The sequence below is a fragment of the Thermobia domestica genome, chromosome 4 (genome assembly GCF_964235325.1).
Source record: "Thermobia domestica chromosome 4, izTheDome1.hap1.1, whole genome shotgun sequence".
In the NCBI taxonomy this organism is placed as follows: Eukaryota; Metazoa; Arthropoda; class Insecta; order Zygentoma; family Lepismatidae; genus Thermobia; species Thermobia domestica.
Window position 1 is genome coordinate 224,489,748 of NC_137457.1, and position 21,835 is coordinate 224,511,582.

Here is a 21,835-nt window from a genome sequence, read left to right on the forward strand (position 1 = left end):
CCTAGGTCATTGACCCCGGCCAGGGACCATGGGTCCTGAGGCAGGGACCCAGGGGCCAAAAAGTGTCCTCAGGTGCCGCGATTACTACTATAGGTTGGCATTTCACTAACACATGTACTAATTTGTGTCTTTACATGCACAGTTGGATTGATGTTAGTAAAAAAAAACCTAGATGGGGGGCCTCATATTCAACATAATCGGGCATCGAGTTGTGATTAGTTCACCAATCTTCCAGGAAAATCGACAAAAATGATACACGAAAAGATGGCGTGGGGAATGCCTATCTTACGACAAAGTGAAACGCTGTAAGAGAAAATTCAAATGTGACCGCACAAGTCTACAGAACGACGTAAAGAAGGCTGTCGCTCAATGGCTACGGACTCAAGAGCGGTAGTAAAAGTTGAGCAGCTAGTACTTCAAGATAGACGTGTAACTATTATTTTGTCTGGAAGGTGAATAGCTGTAGAGTGTCCTTTCACACAATATTATATGGCATTCTGCGTATGAGCAAGGTGGCGGCAAGATGAGTTCTTCAATTGTAGACAACTTTTCAAAACAGCAACGTATACAATGTGCATAAAGCATTTTGGACCTATGCTAAGGATGTTTTTGTCAACATATTTGTGATTATGGATGAATGCTGAATATTATCTACTTAAACCTGAAACTAGGGAAATGAAGACGACAAGGAAACATCCCCTACTTTAAAAGAAAGAAAATAAGTAAATTCATTCAGCAAAATTATGTCCATGTTTTAGGATCATAAAACTGTGGAGTTTAACTGATTACCGGTATTTACAAAATGGAACTACGATCACATGAATACATTACAGGAACGAGGAACCTGCTGCAAAAGTTACAGAGTACTATGAAAGCAGAAAGAAAGGCATGTTGCTGTTGGCGAACTGACACACCAAGGAGCAGAAACACTCACTTTTGTGCGCCATTATAGCTACGAATCTTTGCCCCATCCACTATATTCACCTAATCTGACTTCATCAGATTACTTTCTCTTTACAAATATGAAGAAACATTTGCGTCGGAGGCGTTTTGTGGATGATGAGGAGGCCATTACTGCGGTGGAAACTTAGTTTGCCTCCAATTCCGGACTTCTTTTTTTTTTTTCTTTTTCAGATGGCATTAACCATAGAAATAAGAAACGTAAAAACACGAAACTGCAGATTCTTCGCTTTACCACAGTGAGGGTGAGAACTCTCTGGCTTCACCCCATAGAAGTTAATTTTCAATCACTTCTCTCATATCTAAAGGCACAGGTTGTTTTGCACTAAAATGCATTTCATTGTGAATATATTTATTACCACTGTTCAAAAGAATGTCCAACTAATACATCGTTCAGATTGTGCACCTGTGTATGCGCGGTTTAGGCTAAATGATATACCCAAATTTTAAATTCCACTGCTTTTTAGAATCTTTACTACATAGAACGAGACTTAGACTGGATTAATACAAAGGCTTCTTTTGTACACCTAATTAGTTCATCATGTAATACATATTACAATTGACAGTAAGTAATGTTTAAATATTTCGGATGTGTATACATAAAGAAATTATAAAAATCAAAATTAGAAATGGGTGGGTACTTAAGTATATTAATAACCTACTGTATAAATGTGCTTAATTTCATTCTGAGATCCATCCCTTGTATCCACTATTTTATTGGAACTTAAAATATTGACTAACAACAATCTGACTGTGTACTGTAACATAATAATTAAATTCTAACAAATTATCCTCATAATATATGTCTATAACTAAAACATAAAACAGTACTCTCCAAATAACAAAAAGTTTCTTTTAACAATTTGCCCATATCACAAAAAATACTATATATGTACATGACTATCACAGTTTTAATTCAACAGGAAAAAATAGTATAAAGCTACATATGGCACACATATAAAGATGAAATTTGAACTTCATATTCCTCATGTATTATTAATTTCATCTGCATACACATTCTTTGTGCAAACACACATAAATGTACACAACATAACTGTAATATTGTACTTAAGAATACTCAATGCTCAAGCAATAACATTTTGTTTCAACCACATAATATATGAAGCCATCCATCATAGATCTCTTTGCCTAACAACGTACTAACAGAATTAACCTGGTTTCGCTTCAGGTGTGCCAAGACTTAACAGAGAATGTGATAAGTGTTCATACACAGAGATAGTGATGGCTGTAGCAGGTGTAACTTTCAGCAAATTGGGGGCAAGACCTTTGTAAAATCCTCGAACTCCTTCAAACCTAAAATATAAACAAACATGAAAGAATATTATTTCATCAAGAAAATCACAAACTTATTTTCTAGGTGTAAGCTTATAACTAAATATTGAGGAATGGATCGTGCAACCATTTCGGAATATCGATAGTTTCAGGTTATACAAGTATATATGTACCTAGGTAATATCTGAGGGGAGCAATTTAAAATTCCGGATAACCTTTCGCAAAATTAAATACCCCAAACAATTGTTGAATAATGTAATGTGTAAAGAACTGAATATGATGTATGGCCAAATACGATGTCATGACCTTAGATAAAAAGCAAGTCTTTTTCTTGGAAGCATAGACAAATTGGAATAAAACAATAGAAAAACGTTACAGCTCCAGTGATATGAACATAACCAAAAAAAAAAAAAAAAAGAAGTTTCGAACGAGTAAAATAACCTTCAGCATCCGTCGCAGATGCAGATATTCTTGGTCCTCAAAAGCTAATTGGCACTCTCGAACATGTATGCCTGTGTGATGTTTCAGTCAAGAATATCCAATATATCTTGCGGAAGACTTCATATTTCTGTACGGCAGTCTCTATGAACTGTCGATTTGGTTGGTTTGGGTGAACGGCGAGAGCTTCCTTCAGGTGTCCATACATTGTCAATACAATTGAGTTCAGCTGAATATGTGATTATGGTTATCCAATGAATTTTACGCCTCTGTAGAACATGTCTGATGATTAAGCAGTGAAGATGGACGTTTATCATTCACCGGTGTGTACGTCAGCGGAGCTAGTCAAGAATTTCATCACTGTATCTCTGGAACGTACCCCCACACGAATTCTGTTGCTGTGTGCTGGAGAAACTGCAAAGCAAGATAATGTACAATCCTACTGATGTGTGTCCAATTCCTATCTAGTTGTGTTCATGTGACCAACCTGTAAGATTATGCTTAATAAGAGCCACCATTATGAGAGACCTCCTTCATTATGCATTCCAGAAATCAATTAGGAGCAATGTATCGAAACATTTACTCCTGATACATGTACGAGTTCTTGGTCCAGGTGCGTAGCATTGAGTTTCAGATTGTATCAAGCCGTCAACAGCATATTGTATTGATCCTATTGCCTGTTGCCTTATTTTTTGGCCTTTTAAGGATAGACATCCACAGAACATGTCGCACGTCCCTTTTATAATCTTAGAGACATCGCTCCAGTCCACAAGCCTGGAGAGTCATCCAGAGTTGCCTAGTCGAGGCTAATCTATAATCGTAAAACGATTTTGGCTGTTTCATCTCGAGTTAATAGTTTTTAAATGTATGCAAATGAGTGAAATGGCTTAATATATGTCTGACAATTTCTGAAAAGGTGAAAAAACAGCGACTGTTCTCGACTCATACTTAAAAGCAATCAATCAAAAAAAAAAAAAAGACTGAAATAATTAAGCTATACATTGAGAAAAGCATTGATTGTACATCCATTAGCAAAAGTTCGTTTCCGGTTTCATAAAACTGTAGAAGCTGATAAGACAACTTCGCAAAAGCAAATAGTATCTATAAAAACGAAACCGGCTTTTAAATTAAACTTACGATATCGAATGCACGAGTGGACGTGGAATGAAAAGTAAACAGATTAACGGAGGGCTCGAACTGCGAGGGCTATTTATTTAATCAACCTCCGTTACGTGAAATGACGAAACGGAGATAAGACAAATTATTTATTGGACTCGCCCATCCCCACCCTGACAGATAGACTCAATTATCCAATCACTACAGAGTAGCGAGCGTGTAAATATATGTAAAATCGAAGCGCACGCCAAGTGTTAACTACGTGACGCTAAACTAAAATCAACTCAACAACTCAAAGTGTTCTTTATTTTTTATTTATTTATCTGTGTTTTTGCAATTTTACAAAGGCCACGTTGCAATATCTACAAGTACAGATCAAAAAACGGTATGACGAAATAAACCATTTCTTAGCTTTGAGACGAAATTGTAACTGTTTTGTTTTTCTTTCCCTGTTTCAATTAAATAGCTCTCATAAAAAGAACCGGTCTGTAAGTTTATTTTAGAATTATCCGTTATTTGAAGGTGGTTAACTTAACGAGTATTTAAATATATGGTCTCATATACAGTATGTGCAAGGTAGTTATGAGAACAAGAGTAGTATGGGATGATTTATGGCTCCTTGGCATTGATTGGTTAAGAAACATCAGGTAACCTTATCCCGTTGTGTGCTGTCATAGGGGATCAATGCCCTCTTGATTTTGACATAGGTACCTTGGCCACTTCCTCAATTTTAAAAAGGGGTACATAGGTCACCCCTTAAATTTTGCAAACTACCAAATTTAAAAATTTAGTATGATAGTATTAGGACGGGTTAGTTAGTTATATGTTGGTCCATCTTGTCCCCTTTCATGGGTACAAATTTGTCAAAAATGTAAATTTTGGAAGATCTGGCCTATTTTATCCTCTGATTAGACTATATCAAGTTCATGGTTATAGGGGAGAGGGATTGGGACATTGCTGCGATTTTTACTTACCCGAGATTTTAGAACTTATCGTCAGCTTGAGAAACATGATTTTTTTTCTACTTAAACTGTGATTTTTTAGCTACATTTATAATGTACAATATTGTTTCTACTAATGTCCTACTTGGAGTAAATTACATTTTACGAAAGGTATGCAATCTGTACCAATCTTCCCCATGTGGGGGCAGATTGGTACTTGTTTGGGGCAGATTGGTACGAACAAAGTGAAATATCACACAGACTTTTTGATAATAGAGATAACGTAATTTTTTTGTTTTATTTTTCCATGAAATATTTTGAGACATAATATTCAATTAAACTTCCACAAACTCAAGTATTTTAACAACAGATTTGACTACAACTGCAAAATTGCAAAATAAAATCATGTTTCATAAAAAGAATGTGAAGATTTGTCAGAATCTTTAGTAATTTAATAGATCTAGTTCAACCTGTTACAAAAACAATAAAATAAAATAAAATAAAAGACCAATGCTTGCTTGTATCATCAAAATTTAAAAGTTCCGCACACGGGCGTAAATAAGGGCCCCGCAGACCCCGCATTGTGGGAGGACGCCAAGACATCCGGGGGCCCCAAATCGTAAAGTAGGACGTAGAGAAGGGGCCCCACCCCACGCTGTCTGCAGGAGGGCCCTCAAGCCTTTAGTTACGCCACTGGTTCCACAAGCTATTTACAAAGATAAAAACGTACTATAAACGAGGTTCTGTCTCAATAAGGAAAAGTAGAAGTAAATAGTCCAAGGGCTACCTACAGTTTACAAAATTTTGAAATCTATCATACCTCAACTACTAACTGGAAAAGATGTTATAATTTTGGTTCGAGCGTCCCCTTGTCTCCAAAGGAGGCAGAGCTTTGTTATTATAAAGGTAACCAAGAAAGTTCTGTCGCTTTTTCACCTACAACCTTCGAACATCGATATGTCACCTAAGACGTACCTAGAAGATCAAAAATAGTCCCACCCGCATCGACGATCTTCTGCCAACGTTCTGGAAGGCCATGGATTCCATCGCGGTAGAACAGGTGGTAATCGGATGGTGCAAGATCCGGGGAGTATGGAGGATGCATTAGTTTCCCATAAAAGGCATAGAATGGTGTCCCGGGTCATCCTAGCCACGTGGGGCTTAAAGTTGTCCTGTAACAGGAAGACCCCTTTAAGATTCAGAAGTGGTGGCTCCAGAGTTTTGAGTTTTTCTTGGACACGGCTCAAGTGCTGACAGGACACAGTTGCATTGATGCTCTGACCAGCTGGTAGCAGTTCCCAATGCACGATGCCACGAGCATTCCACCAAACACACCAAACACACCAAACACACAGGAGGACCTTCTTTTGGTGCAATATTGGTTTTGGCAGTTTTTGCTTTGGAGCTTCGTACAGGACCCAATTCTTATCATATGTTAACACCCTTCCAGAAATTTCTCCTTCCTCAGACAGCAAAGAAACAAAAAGTATCTGCTCGCGTTGCGTTCTGGCCCAGATCTAATCATGTGGAACCCATCGACCCAACTAGTAGTGCTTCCCAAGTTGATGGAGGTGCTGCCGAACGGTTTCTTCACTCACACTGAATTGTAGTCTCAGTTCCCCACATGTCTGGCAACTGTTCGCCTTAATTGCTCCCTGAAGATCTTCATTTTGTACATGTGTTGGTCTTCCGGCACGTGGTGCGTCTTCCAGTGTTTCGTCACCGTTTTTAAACTTGTTAAACCGCCGTTGCACTGTCCGCTTAGTCACTACAGACTCACAAAAGACCTGGCATATCTTCTCCCTTGCTACAGCGGCGTTTGACTCCAGTTTGAACTCGTACACCACTCGCCCTTAGGGCTCTTTGTGGAGGTCTCATGTTCACTCTGTTCTTACGCAAGTTCACTGTAACTGAACTGCCAAAATCAGGTAGTATGTTTGGTATATCCACACCAACAATTGACCTTTGCCTTATCTCTATTCGCATTCAACTCACAGTGTGAGGGCCAATTGAACACAGATCTCCACGAAAAGCGACCAAACTTTCATGGTTACCTTTATAATATAAAGTTTCAAGAACTTCGCCGAATAACTTTCAAATAGGTTGCTGAAAGTCGAATAAATATGTCGCTTACTATACGCTGTCTTTTAGCGTCCATGTACAAATATATATTTGAGGCTGATTTTGTTCGACATGTGCCTATTAAAATCACTCGTATATTATGATCTGGGGAAAAGGATCTTAAAATTTTCGTATCATGGCTCCTAAATGGTTAAACAATCTTTCATTCGAAAGTTTGTGTACCTATCAGCTATACCTATAGATCCAAAAAGTCGGAAATATAATAATAGGAAAGTTTTCCATATTATTTTGGTTAATTTATTTTTATGCTTTGATTATGGAAATCAAGCGATCACACAAGAGATAGCCTATATTATTAGTAACTTTTTCTACTTGATGTTAATCACAATGAAAACTGTAATACACGGGAAATGCACAAAGAGTAGTCCACTCTTATAATTACAAATGGAAGGGGTAGATGGGTACAGAACAGTGGGGGCACATTGGTCCGTGCCAATCCACCCCACATGCATATGTATTAATGTGCCCCAATCGAATTTTAGGATCATTAATTCCTATAACTGAAAAATTGCTCCACGCATGGCAATTTTTGAACATAAAGGAAATTATTTATAAAGAAATACACTTTCATGCAACATACATAAGTTTTCAAAAGTCCAGTGCTTATTACAAATATAAGCTTGCAAAGACATAAGCGGAAACTTACTTTTGTTGTAAGAAATCAAGTATTTTTCTGCACAGAGAAAAGAACGCTGCGTCCATCCATCAACTGTGCCTCACGATGTTCGTTTGTCACCAATGTTGCCAACACCAAACTGTTGTCCATTTACCTCTTCACAGTGATAAAATATCTACTTCGTACATATGTGCCCCGTGTAAAAATGTCCCCCTCTCTCACCTACAGTGGAGTACAGGGTCCACCCTCTTTCGTAAGATACAGGTACATAGATATGCTCCCTTCTCAAAATTTGGCAGAGGTACACACCTATGCTCATTAAATCTTGCACGTATACTGTAGAGCACGATTTTTCGCATTTACTACATTCTCTTTCGCCTTTGACTAAAGATGAACGATTAGTAGGTGGAGATGATAGAAAGCGTTCCTTGTATAAAAAGATTTCCAAGATATATTGGAAAACAATAAAAAAAATATAAACAAAAAACAAATTTATGATCAATTGAGTGAATCGTCGAGGCAATCGTCTTACTGCGGGATTTATGTATTTCCGAAGGAAAATTCACAAATTTTCGGTAAAGGATATTTTTAACCACCTTTTGAAAGATAATAAAATTTTGAATCTGTTTAAACCCAGTATCTATAGTGTCTGCCAAACATATATTAGCTTCTGTAATCAAGATTTCATACGTGAATATAGAAACAGAAAAACTATTCTCTTGAGCCTCAAACCAATGTTGGATAAAAAAGTTCAATGTTTGGCATAAAGTGGAAACAAAGTCCCCATGGATGAGTGGGTCGAGTAAAAAACTATACTCTCAAAGCATTTTGACATCAGATAGAATCCCATCCCTTCTTTCTTGTCTTTTTTTTTTCTTTAATTTTATTTCATTTATTTATTTTTTCATTTCTTTTAGGATAGAAAGATACCTGTAAGATTTTCATATGAACTGACACTACATACTAAGTAACTGTTAAGTTTTTCCTTTGCTTAATGTTTACTCAGAGGCAGATTTTATCGGTAATAGCTCTTGTATACTTCCTCCTCCCACCCTTTCCCTTCGTTGCATAGCAGACAGATCTATTTCGATCTCAGATAAACAGACAAAGAAAGTGAGACATAGACACGTCGCAGTCGTACTACCGAGAATTAAAAAGAAAAAGTTGTAGTCATCAAACCAGCCGATGGGAAATTAATCCATCTAAGCTTCTGAACACTTCAGCATGTTTTTTAATTTTTTTTTCTTTCTTTGTGAGGGTGTACTAAGCAAGAAGTGTAATCATATTCAAGTTTGGCTACGGAGTAAAAGATAATTTTTTAATTAATAAATAAATTCTATAAGTTTTGATGAGTGAAATAAGAGTACTCCGAAAGAATAGCATGCATATGAATCAAAATTATGCTGTTCTAAAACAAAAAAGAGTGAAATACTGATATTGAAATACTACAAAGAAAGGTGTTAGCAACCTTTCCTTTCTAGCGTGAGAACATAATAACAATGTTCCATTATTATTATTATTATTATTATTATTATTATTATTATTATTATTATTATTATTTATTTTCTTTTTTTGAGTAACGAATTATCAACTTCGTGTTGGTGTGTATTTTTTGTTTCAACACATTTTTAAAGTTTACTCTTATTCACAACATTGCTGACCAAACTGAAACGAAAAAGTTCGATGTGGCTCCTTGTGGCCAGGTGGATAAAGAGTATGGTCCCGGATTTAATTCACCGTCGGCGTTAATATTGCGGCGTAAGAAAGGAGTATTAAACGAACAAAATCGAACCAGTCAAACAAACAAAAACATCGTTACGAGCATATATTATAAAAATACTGTTGATGTGACTGAAATGTCCTGTTGACATGTGCAACTTTCAAAAGTGAAAAAATAGAAAACTACAATACCAAGTTAGTGAATAATCTCAAGCTAGAGCTACACATTTTTCTCATCTCTCAACCACAAATCGGATTCCATGAGGAAAGAAATCTGAAGTCTGCAATGCGAACAAGTAGTGAACCATATGTTACACCGTCTAGTCATCAGGGAAGTTTTTTTCCAAACAAAAAATGATCGAAATACCGAACGATGTAGTCGATGGGAGAAACGTCAGGAGAATACTGTGGTTAAAGATGGATCTTATACTGCAGGTCATGGGCAGTTTGCCCCGTCCATTGAGGGCGTGCATTGAAGTTAAACTTAGAACATTGTATCTGTTGACCATTATTGTTGTTTGCTTGCGGACAGGTGTACAGTGCATTACACGGAGTTCAATATTGTAACGATCCCCAGTGATGATTTCATTTCGAATGAGAGGGACATGATGCTACTATAGATTACGATACGAAACGAAACCTTTGCTTGGAGGGATAGTTATGGAATTATCCTGGACATTAATCACGATCCAGAAACTGTCCTATTCTTTTACGATTGTCGTAAAAGATCCATTTTCATCAGAAATGACAGTATAGACAGTAAACCTTTCCGGTTATTCCGTATTCCGATACTCAGAGAATTTCACACCTTCAAATGGTGGTCCTGTATAGCTAATATCAACTCATGTGACAAGCATGAGCCCTACGTTTCCATCTGCGGAAATTCCTTTTCAGTAACAAAGAAAACCTGGCAAATATGATAAATTATCACTTACTGAACATCCAGATAACCGTTTCGCAGAACTATGATAACTAGTTTGGAAATGGCTAATACAAGATTTTGTTTTTGTTTCAACTTGTGTAAGGTGAGGGTAGGTCTTCCATCTAAAATAATCTCACATTACCATAAAATTCAGTGAACCTAAAGGACATAATTTCACTTGGTCAATCATACACTAACTGGCTTATTTCTAAGCAAGAAGAAAATTCCGAGTTCATGAATCTGGTACGGCTAGTACTCACCTTTTCTACTGTCGTCTTATTTGCAAAGATTTAACTAGGAGTATGGAAACCTAAGCCTTTAATTTTTCAGAAAAGTAATATAATGTCACACATACGGTTGTACCAAAGAATGAACAACTAGCTTTATTATTTAACGAATTAAAATGAAAATACGTAAACTGGAACATTATCACTATGTTCAGTACACTGGATGAAACAGTTTGAAGACACAGCTTCCTCTGGTTTATTCGCTAGATTGATATCGGATTTATCAGAAGAGCACACAGCTCTCACCACCGACAATACTTGAATGTTTAATGGCGTTACAGAGCAGTCGACGAAGGTGATCACGGTGCTTGCCTGCAGCTAGGCAGCAAATTGACTCCCCTCCCCCATAAAAGTGAAGTTTTAGAAAACGCAACTCTTACTTAGCGAGGTATAAAAGGGAGAGAATGGCTGTTCCGTCTGCTCCATGGAGAAATCTCCACTGACAACGAGGTGATATCAGACATGGATCAATGGAACCACCGGAAATCAAACCCGAGATCTCGTGTATCAAAGAAGCCACTAGACCAAGGAAGGCAGTAGGTAATGTACAGTAGAACGGTACTGCGTGAGAAAATTCAGGATAGATAATTCTAAGTTTTTTTCTGAGGATATTTTGCTTGACTGAATTGACTGCGAATGAGACTGAGAGAAGGTTTAATTAATTTATTTACTTGTTTGATTATTAGTCCCACGATTTAGTCATGGCAAAATGAGACACCAAGAAATCAATTGTGAAAAGACAATACATAACGCATATATACTGAGCGCGACGAGCAGACTGATCTTGCGATCGCCAGCCTAACGTCTTATACCTCTCGACTACACTGACCGGTGTTAAAATTAGGTGTATCTGTTTGTGAAGAGCTGACATGATCTTGAGGTGCTGTTAATGGACTATGTGGTGAAACATATACGAACAGCCAAGGTATATGACAGGAAACGTTTGAGGTGGTGAAGGTAAAGATCTCTTGAAATACAGATATTGTATACTTTTGGTAGGTTTGATTGTATGTTAGTCTCGAGTCATCCATTTTGAGACCTGATGTAACTAAAGATAATGGAATAATTGGGGAACAATCACATTAATCTGAGCACTTGTCATTAGGATACTATAGGAACGGTTCCAGTAGTAGTAAATCGCAGGTTCGTATTAACGGAATGTCTAGGAATCGAAGCCAGAAGAAAGGCTGGAGTGATTACGAGCGGACAATTCGTTGTTTCAGGCATCCAAAGGATAGATCGTTATACGACAGAGTCATGTGAATGTAAATGTTAAATGTTATTGTCAAATGTTAAAACGCACATGATTAGAACAAGCTGAGTTAACTAGATTAGGAATTGCGTGCTGGGCTTCTGACGTTTGGGGTGTGTATTTGGGAATCCTTCATGGGCACTGAGACTTTGGGTGAGAAGTATATTGGTGTATGAGGTAGCACGTGCTAAATGTTGGAGCATATAATGTATAAGTGGTTTGTATTTGATTCGTATTTGTATTTGTATTTGAGTTGTGATGGAAGAGCTAGACGTGAGGTTGTACGTAGTAGTCAAAGAAAACGAAGACGTCTGGTTTAACGCCTCTGTATGATTCCAAGGCTATACAGACAGGACCTACAGCTTTATATCGAATCAGAATCAGAATAAAATTAAATCCTTCCTCACATGCTGAAGGCGCCTCCGGTGAGGCTGCCAATATTGAAACAACCGATCTTAATCGGTTCTTGGGTTTTAGGTAATCGGTGGCTTTGGAGTAAGGTATGAGATCTTAGTTTGTCGCGTGAAATATAGATGGTTAGGTAAGACTTGAGTTTTAGTGAGATCATAGATGATTAGAAGAAAGAGATCTAGAAGCAGGTAAGGAAAACGAAAATAAAAACTAGAGAATATTAAAAACATTATCACACAACACTTAGTAAGAATATTAAAAACATCTCTGTACATGTATGCTGCTTCAATATGGTATTGCTATTCATATCTATCCAAATACGTTGACAAATATAGCCGAAAAGAAGGAACAAAGATAGAATGCTAACAAATTTGACTACAAAGGAGTGACAATCCCCAAGCAAGTTTGGTTTGATTTGAATTTAACGCCACTTTCAGCAGCGAGGCTATATAAGATGTGGGCCTACAGCTTAACGTGAGATCTGAACCACATGAGCTCCAACGGGATTCGAAACGTGTCCAGTGCCAAAGGCGCGTGCGCTAACCGTTTAACCACAAGGGAGCTCTGGTGTGAGCAAATACAGTATATATAAAATGTTGCCTGCCATTAAACCTCAAAATAATTTACTTTGGTTGTCAGACTGATTAATCTAGTCCGCTTAATGCGCAGAAATAAGGTACATTAACGGCAACTACAATCTAATATCAATTTGTTTTATTTTGTATTGCAGTTGTCAATAGTTCTTAATAATTTCCATGTCTGCTCTCAAGTTAGCTTAGAAATATTATATGTTATTACAATCAGTGTTTTCAAAGAATAATCATAACCTGCCTATGACATATAAAGAGTGGTTCTTATTTTTCGAGTCTCGAGGTTTGTCTCATTTCCTAAAATGGTTCCATATCAGGCCCGTGACAAAAATTAGATCAATTGAATAATATTAAATGGCGATCTCACATTTTGAATGCATTTATAATATACAATAACAGGCACAGATACATTGTAAGTTTGGAAAAACAATTGTAAGTTAATAATGAAGGTAATAACTATTAAATAATTGTAAGTTAATAATGAAGGTAATAACTATTAAATAATTAAAGATAACTTGGAAATTATGTTAGATGTGTCTATCTGCAGTGCAAAAAATTCCAAAACGATATGTCACATGACCCTTCCTATTACAAATTTTGGGACTGAATCGAACATGGTGGAATTCAAGACAGCTGCATGATGGTACTATATAGTAACAGATGTGGTTCTATCACCATTACTCCTATTCAAGATATGGTATCACTCCCTCTAGCCCTTGCTTCATATTGTATAGTGCAATATCCCGTCATATTGGTGGTGAACACCAAATGTCTCATATTGATAAACAAATTCACGTGCATTACTAGCAGACGATGTATATCATCGTCACCGACGGGACACTAATAGGACCCACTTCGACACCCCTTCACGAACACCGCCAAGGATCTCTGAAGATTGGACATATACGAACGTTCCAAGGCAGAAGACATCAGTTTTCAACTGGTCACTCCTCACCTAATATCTCTAGCTACAACGGGCAAGAGATACTCCTTTCTCTCCACGCTGCAATGGGTGGGAGTCTTTTCCAATCCTATCTCCGTGCTACAATGGTCAGAGTTACGCAGTAAAAAGTTTTTCTTTAGCCCTAGTGATAAATAATTTATTTTCTGTTCTTCAGTTGCTTGAGGCAAAACTTGCCGAATAACTCTCAGTTTCCTAAGAAAATACGCATCTATTGGCTCGTTTTCACCTTGTTGGACTTGAAAAATTTCAAATTCCGCCCGATATGCCGATAATTTTGGTCTACTCAAGTCAACTAATTTATCTTTTAATTGTTCATAATTCAGCGCATCTAACTGGTTCTGGGCCTTTAACTGTAGGACTAAATCAAGTGCTACGTCTTGTACGTACATAGGTAATAGTTCTTTCTTTTCCTGTTCATTCCACGAATGCAACAATGCAATGGTCGAAAAGCATAAAAAATCTATCAGAATCCTCCGTAACGTGTCCCGAATACTTAGTGAGCTGTGGTATATTAAAAGAAGGGCGCGAATTTTGCTCCATATTTGTACCGTCCTCTGGGAAAGTGTTCTTTCCTGTTCTACTTTGATGCATGCACTAAATAAAGTCAAGTCCGATTCACTAATTGAACACTTAAGAAAATCACATCCTTAAAAAAAGAGTTAACTTTCAAGTTAATAAAAATACTGTCCGGTAGGGGAGTATTTAGACAAAAACTGAGCCGGTCAAAGCCTCTACCATGTAAAACTTTGTCTCATATAGGTTGTAGGTAGAGCATTTAATAAAAAGAGCGTCCGGAATCGACTCCCACTACCAGTTTTATTATAAAAGCTTCCACTATAAAAGTATTTTCACAAAATACTATACAAAATAATCTCTCTAATATGAAAGGTTAGAAATAGGTCGTCTTTAACCGTAAGGTCGCAGACAGGATCACCACAGGGCCCCGTAGCAGGCTAAGCAGAGAGGAATTAAGGAACCAATGCTCCGTAGCAAGCAGAGGCAGGTTAAGTGGCCAACAGAGCCCCGTAGCGGGCTCAGCCAGGAGATAGGATAGGCGTAGTCCCGTAGCAGACTAGAGGAGGGTCACCAGAAAACTGGCACTGAATTGCCTTTGTCCATTCAATTTATACGGTTCCTTGGGTGGCGGTGGCGCTGCTGCTCTGATGTCGTCTTCTGCTCCGTGGGAGGGGCCAGATGCCGTCGTCTGTATGTGACTGTAGATCCATCTGGTGGGAGATCCTCTTGCCGAACCACGTGGTGGTGTTCGTAAACACTGATGCGTGAAACTGTTTGTTTACAACTTCACATAGGCTATTACAATATATATATATATATATATATATATATATATATATATATAGAGAGAGAGAGAGAGAGAGAGAGAGAGAGGGAGAAAGGAAGAGGGAGAGAGAGGAGGCGGAGCGTCCAGAAATTTTACACAGCAGTATTCATAAATACTGCTTTACTGAATAACACAATATCCAGTAATACGAATTATGTGGACGATCAGGTTTTCTAATATATATATATATATATATATATATATATATATATATATATATATATATATATATATATAAAATAAAAGTATAAAAAACAGTTAACGTTTAGATCATAGTCAAATCAGGCAAAAATGGCATTCTTTAATTTCTAACAGCTGATGAGAAATTGAATTAATAATGATGTTACTACAAAATAATTTATCAAATAAGCTGATAAATACTAGTTATTAACATTACTAATAGCTTACACAACTAACATCAGCATGACTTCCATCTGTACAACCTTTATTGTAAAATTTCTAGTATTTTTTATTTAAGAAAATCCACTTAATGCATTTAATACTGTAAATTGTACTATTACTAGAAAAAATGACGCAATATTTATAAATCCTTTCCTTAATTAACTTTCCTTAATAATATTTAGAAATCCAAGAGTAATCAAGCATATGTCAGCATAATGATAGAATACAGTCGAGCAAGGAATATTTTGTTTTCCATTCATACTTCATGTATTTTTAGTACATATTGGTTTGTTGTTATATGTAACTCTAGTAGCTGTACTTAGTAATTTTCGTTCATTTCTACACTTTTTATTATATACTGAATTGCTAATCAAATTAAATTTTCTTTGAAAAATGGGAAAATAGTAGTAAGAGTAAAAATTTCCATATTTATTTTAATACTTATTAAGCTACGGATGCGAAAACTGATACAATGAATATCAGTAGACTTGAAAACATAAAAGCAAAGCAAGCAAGCTTTGAAAACGAACAATTTCTGATAGAAAAGAGGAAGCCTAATATGACAGATGGTCAAGTACCGAAAAGTATTAAAATGAAAATTTGCATGTAGAAGAAAAGAAAAAAAGAAAGAAAAAAAGAATCCAGATAATAAGACACTTTTCTTGCCAGAAGTCTACTTCCGAGTCGGGGTACATAAGTATCGATGACACCAATATCTCTCGTACCAATTGTATCAAAAATTATTGAACATTGCATGAAAGAACAACTAAGTCTGTACTTTGAAAATAACAATCTCATTAACTGTGCACAATATGGGTTTCGGAAAGGTATGTCCACAATTAAAGCCGTTGAAAAAGTTGTATCTGAGATAATTGATCCCTTTGAAAACAATTCATTCGCTTGCGCTTTTAGATTTAAGTAAGGCTTTTGATACTGTTGCACACGTAATATTCATTCAGAAATTACAGTATTATGGGGTGAGAGGAACTGAGCTCTTATTGATCAGGTTCTATCTAGAAAGTAGAAAACAAGTTGTGTGTGTACAAAATAAACAGTCAAACATTCTTGAAATATTAACAGGAGTGCCACAGAGAAGTGTCATTGGACCTTTCCTATTTCTGGTATATATTAACGATTTACCTGACTACTTATTAGAAACCACTGTTATGTATGCCGATGACACTACATTTATAACGAAAGATAATAATATCAATGCAATACACACGAAAAAGAATGAAGCAATAGATAAATCTACTATTTGACTGTTCCACAATAAATTACATTTGAATAACAATGAAACAGAGAAGTTATACTTTCATCTCAGCTGCTCCAGAACTGATACAGAAGAATGCTCCTCAGTTAATCTATTAGGGATATACTTAGATACGAAATTAAACTGGAATGTGCATACTATGTAACTACGCAAATTAAAAATATCTGTAAGTAAAAGTCTATTAATCACTGTATATTATGCTTTCTTTCATCTGTCGTATGGCATATTATTATGGGGTCATTCTTCCGGGACACAAACAGTACTTAAGTAGCAAAAAGAGCGATAAGAACGATAGCAGGAATTTCAGAGAGAGAATCTTGTAGACATTTTTTCAAAGATTTTGAAATAATGACCATCCCGTCCTTGTACATATTATTGTGCCTTATGTATATCAAAGAAAACTGTACAAATTATGTTACTCGAAGTAATGTTCACTCACACAATACAAGGCGCAAAAATGAAATAGATATTCCCCATGTGCCGTTGTGCAAAACGCAATGTAGTTATAAATATATAGGGATGAAATTTTATAACATATTGCCATTTGTATAGATTAATTATAATTGTAAATATTATATGTACGCAAACTTAAATTTTGACGTTGTCTATTACATCATGCTGTTTAACGACAATAAATAATTCTCATTCATCACGAACTGAAATACAGCTCAAAAATGTTCGAATACAACAGATTGCAGTGACCATTTACTGAGCGTCTATTATTTTGGCACGAAAATTTGGCTGCCTTATGTCAGAGGTGCCCCCGTTGAAAGCATAAAATTTGGCAACAGTTAGATCGGGATCTGAAATATACTCCAGATGATATACTTAATTATAAATCTTAAAATGGACACACACACACACACACAAAGAAAAAAGAAAAGAAAAAAAGAAAAAGAAATTTGTAATAGATATTGCATCATATAAACAAGAGTGTGGAAGTTAAGGTAATACTTAGGTTTGCTTGAAAAATGTATACATACGGGATCAATGTCATGACAGGAATTCGAAGGAAATTATTCGAATTGGCAGTTCTATATATCTTGTTGATATGTAACGTTTTAATGCTAGAAATGTCATATTTTGAAAAGTATTTACGATGGCTTAGTATGCTTTATTTTTGCTCGTTGAAATAGCTATGAGCTTAAATATACACTTACACTGAGTGACAATTGAACACAGAACGCCGTACACAGGCCGTCGTAAACACTTTTCAAAAATACGGTACTTTTGACTGTTTAAACGTTAACATATTAACAATGTATAAAGAACAACAAAGCATGTAAAACTTGTTTTCCTTCCGAATTTCTGTCACTGCATTGACCTCGTCTTTCAAGCAAAAATAATGTTATCTTATTTCCCGTGCTTTCTTTCATACTATGCTATGCATATATCAAGTTGTCTTTTGTGTGTTCATTTTAAGAATTACAGTTAGATATATCATTTGGAGTATATCTCAGATTCTGATTCAACTGTCGCCAAATTTTATGCTTTACACAGGGGTACCTCTGACAAATGGTAGAAAAGTTCTCGTGTCAAAATAGGTGCACAGTAGATGATCACTCCAATCCGGATGTTCGAAAACTTTTGACCTGTAGTGTCAACGTTTAAAGATCTCAATAGGATTCAAAATTGAGAATTACATTTCTATATTTGGATAATTTCATTTAAGCTTGCATTATTCAATAACTTAATTAAAATTTCATGGAATATGAAAGTAAACGCAAAAATTGAATGGTATTCCAGTACACATACTTTGATGAAGTGTTTGCTTCATTTTTTTCCTGTACAGCTGCGTATTTTTCTAACCATAACTTCTACTACTACCAACTCGAACTCGCAGATTGAGCTGAGCTGTAAGCGCGTAAACATGACTGGTTCAATTGATGCTCTCGCCAAGTGTGAACTGTGCAGTATTAATCACTTTCTTCAAACAGAAAGGGACAGTAGTACAGCAGAAACTCACCGAAGAATGAGCTTAGTATATCATGATGACTTAGTGATGGTGTGCGTGAATAGGTAGAAAATTTAAATACAAGCAAACGACATGAACGATAAAGGGGAGCAAGGATGCAAATATGTTGCAACTGACTGTTTAACGAGTTACCGAAGTGGTTCGAGAGAAACAAAGGTTTACCATAAGAGAATTGTGTGAATTTCCTGAAGTGTCGAGATAATCTCTTTACGCGATCTTCACTGATCACCTACGATACAGGAAGAAAAAAACTGTGTATTCGATGGGTTCCAGACCAATGAGAAGCTTTAAAAACAGCTTTCCAGACCATCTCACATCACTAGCTGCAACATTCTTGAAGAGGGGATCGAAAAGCAAGTCCACCGCCACGATAAATATCTGAATTTTCACGGTGATTATGTAGAAATGTAATCATGTTTGTACATAACTTTCGTATTATAAAATCATTTTGATCTTTGCTCGATTTTTTTTTTCGGTCATCGGAAGCTGAAGAAAACGGCCCTCGTACTTAAAACTAGCCCATGATTGCAGCATTAATGTGCTCGTTCTAAAGTTGTCTATGCAATGGTGCAAGGCTCACTCATCGATTCCGAAAGGAAGGAATAGGATACGCCCATTTGCGAGATATAGCTCATCTCCCAGCTATATCTACTGATGTAGGAAACTATCACAGCAAGTAGGAGTCGACTGAGATCACCAGTGTCGTAATTGGATAATCACAAACTCACATTTTTCTTCTGGTGTCAGAAGGCGCCTCAACACCGCTAGGTACTGAATCCCCTCTGCGTGACCACAACCTAGCAGGTTCTAATCTATCGCCAAGACCTTGGAAATGAAGGAGGCATTACTGTTCCAGAGCTGCCCATCGCAGATTACAACACAGGTAATAGTGCACTGATCCAATGAGTAGATGTAGATGACAGCAAGAGATCTCTCTTGTTAATAGAATGTGCTTCCTGGACCGTACAAAGTAAGGCGAGAAATGCATCTACATCAGCTAAAGAACAAACAGCAACAAGGAGTAGCAATAATGCCCACTGTCTCAATGCATCCATTTCCACCATCTACAGCAAGAGCACCTGTGGTCAAAATGTCACATGAAACCAGTAAAACTGCGAAGCCTCCATCGCAACTTTAAAATACACTGAAAATTAGATAACATATGAAGAATGGAAGCGACACTTATCGGATGCAGAAGTTTAATGCCGCAGTTGATGATAGAGTACAACATAGACGAAGAAACAATATATAGTTCAAATGATCATATGACGCAAATTCATACACATAGGTGCAACGATGAACGTTTCTTCAGACAATCTCCTCTCGTGTACACTGAAGAAAGCAAAGAAGACTATTCTGGAGCCAAAATAAATTAAACATTACATGACCGAAAAAAAAAACATGTTGATCTTATGCGGAAAGATATTGAACGAGTGCTGCAGACTCTCATGTTGTATTTAAGATAGCAAAAAGCGATGACTCGACATAAAATACATCTTTGTCAACAGGTGAAGGCAGTGGATTAATTTTGTCAATGGTTTGAATGTGAATTTAGCTTGCATGAGTTGATCTTGCGACATTTTAGCGCACACACGTGTTGTTAATAATCCAAACGGCGACTAGTTTTGGAAGTTGACACTGAACCATGAGTTTCCAAGCGAGCTAACCTTTAAAAGTTCTACTTTTAATAGGAGGTCACTTGAAGAAGTGCTCGAGTAATTAGAAAGTTAACCTTTTAAAAAAAATAATTTTTAATGGAAGATCACTTTCTACAAACAGTACAACAGAATCGTCGATCGTAAATAATATTTACAATAACTGCAATTGATCCCCTTCCCAGTAATCTAGTGGTTAACTCGAGAACCCAAGTTCAATTCTCAGTAGAAAGCCTTGAAATTTGAACGCATTACTGTGGTTCGAATTTCATTTTCAACTGTTGGTTCAGGTCTCGTATAACCTCGGTGCTGAAAGAGACGTAACGCTGCAATCCAATTAAATCATACGATTTTTTCCTTTGTTTTAGATCTTCGAGTTTTCCAGTAATACGATATTTCTTCCAACTTTGCATAAATTCGCTATTATTATTATTTCCTCTTTAGTGTTTTTGTATTCTTTATATTTGTACTATCTTCCTAACATTAGTATGTACTTACCTTACGTAGCTGGAAATAATATCAGATGAAGGTAATTAAAAGAATAACTAATAAGGAGTTGCTCAATTGAAAATGAAATGAAATCTTTGCGTTTTACGTCCCACGGTTATGTCGGTTAGGCTAAAGGAGACGGTGATGATAAGTAATGAAGGAAATGGTGGAATGAAGAAAGTGGGAGGAAATGGGAGAACCCCGAGAAAACCCACGCACACGGTGTTTGTCCACCACAAAGTTCACTTGGCGGGGGCAAGTTGCTCAACTGAAGTATTCGATAGAGCGTAGGTTAGAAAGATAATCACCAACCAGACTAGCCTAAGGACATTACAAATATTCCCATATTAATACCTTCCGTCTATTATCCAACCAACCCATTAGTAAGTGTACAGGGTGGCCAGAGTCTCTTAACACTTGCACTTATTTTATCCCTACATTAATAATACTTAAGTCATTTATGCAAAAGGTTTGTATTTGCACCTCTATTATCCATGCACAGCTTAATATGCCTCCATTTCCTCCTACTCATCCGCTTTAGCAGCTGCGGCATCACAAGCTGGAAGGCCTCAAATACAGTTGCCTGCGAAGTATCACTGTCCATGTACCGCTTCTTCCTGACGTGTAATTTGTGATACTCCACAGGGCATTGTCTGGTGTCGTAAGGTTCGGACTTCGAGGCAGCCAATGATAAGGGACTCGTGAATTTGGAGATCCACGTCATATCCACTGGCCAGGGAAGAGTGCGTTCAGGCATTCACGAACAGCAAATGCGAAGTGAATGGGTGCTCCATCGTGTTGCTAAACAACTGTGTTCTTGATGCCTAGATTCTGCAGCTGTGGAAGAAATCAGTCATTCAATATATATTCAGGTAAGTAATCTGGGTCACAAAACCCTCCAGAAAGTACAGACAAAAGATGTGTTGTTCAGTCATTCACACCTAAAGCATGTCGTGCGGAGAACTGTCAATTTTTTGATTAATATATATTATATATATATATATATATATGGGTTTTCCTTTGTCCATATGAAGACGTTCCTATCCCG

At 36.7% G+C, this 21,835-nt stretch overlaps 1 protein-coding gene across 2 annotated transcripts in view; it reads right to left on the reverse strand.

Annotated features, from left to right (window-relative positions):
• Nucleotides 1-1,295: 1,295 nt before the first annotated feature.
• Nucleotides 1,296-21,835, reverse strand: part of LOC145683875 (solute carrier family 25 member 32) — a 105,175-nt gene continuing 84,635 nt past the window's right edge. For both annotated transcript variants that reach the window (XM_081755501.1, XM_081755502.1), the window contains exon 7: nucleotides 1,296-2,274. In XM_081755501.1, coding sequence (XP_081611627.1) covers nucleotides 2,130-2,274 — 145 coding nt within the window. In that variant the 3' untranslated portion in view covers nucleotides 1,296-2,129. The remainder of the gene's footprint in view (nucleotides 2,275-21,835) is intronic.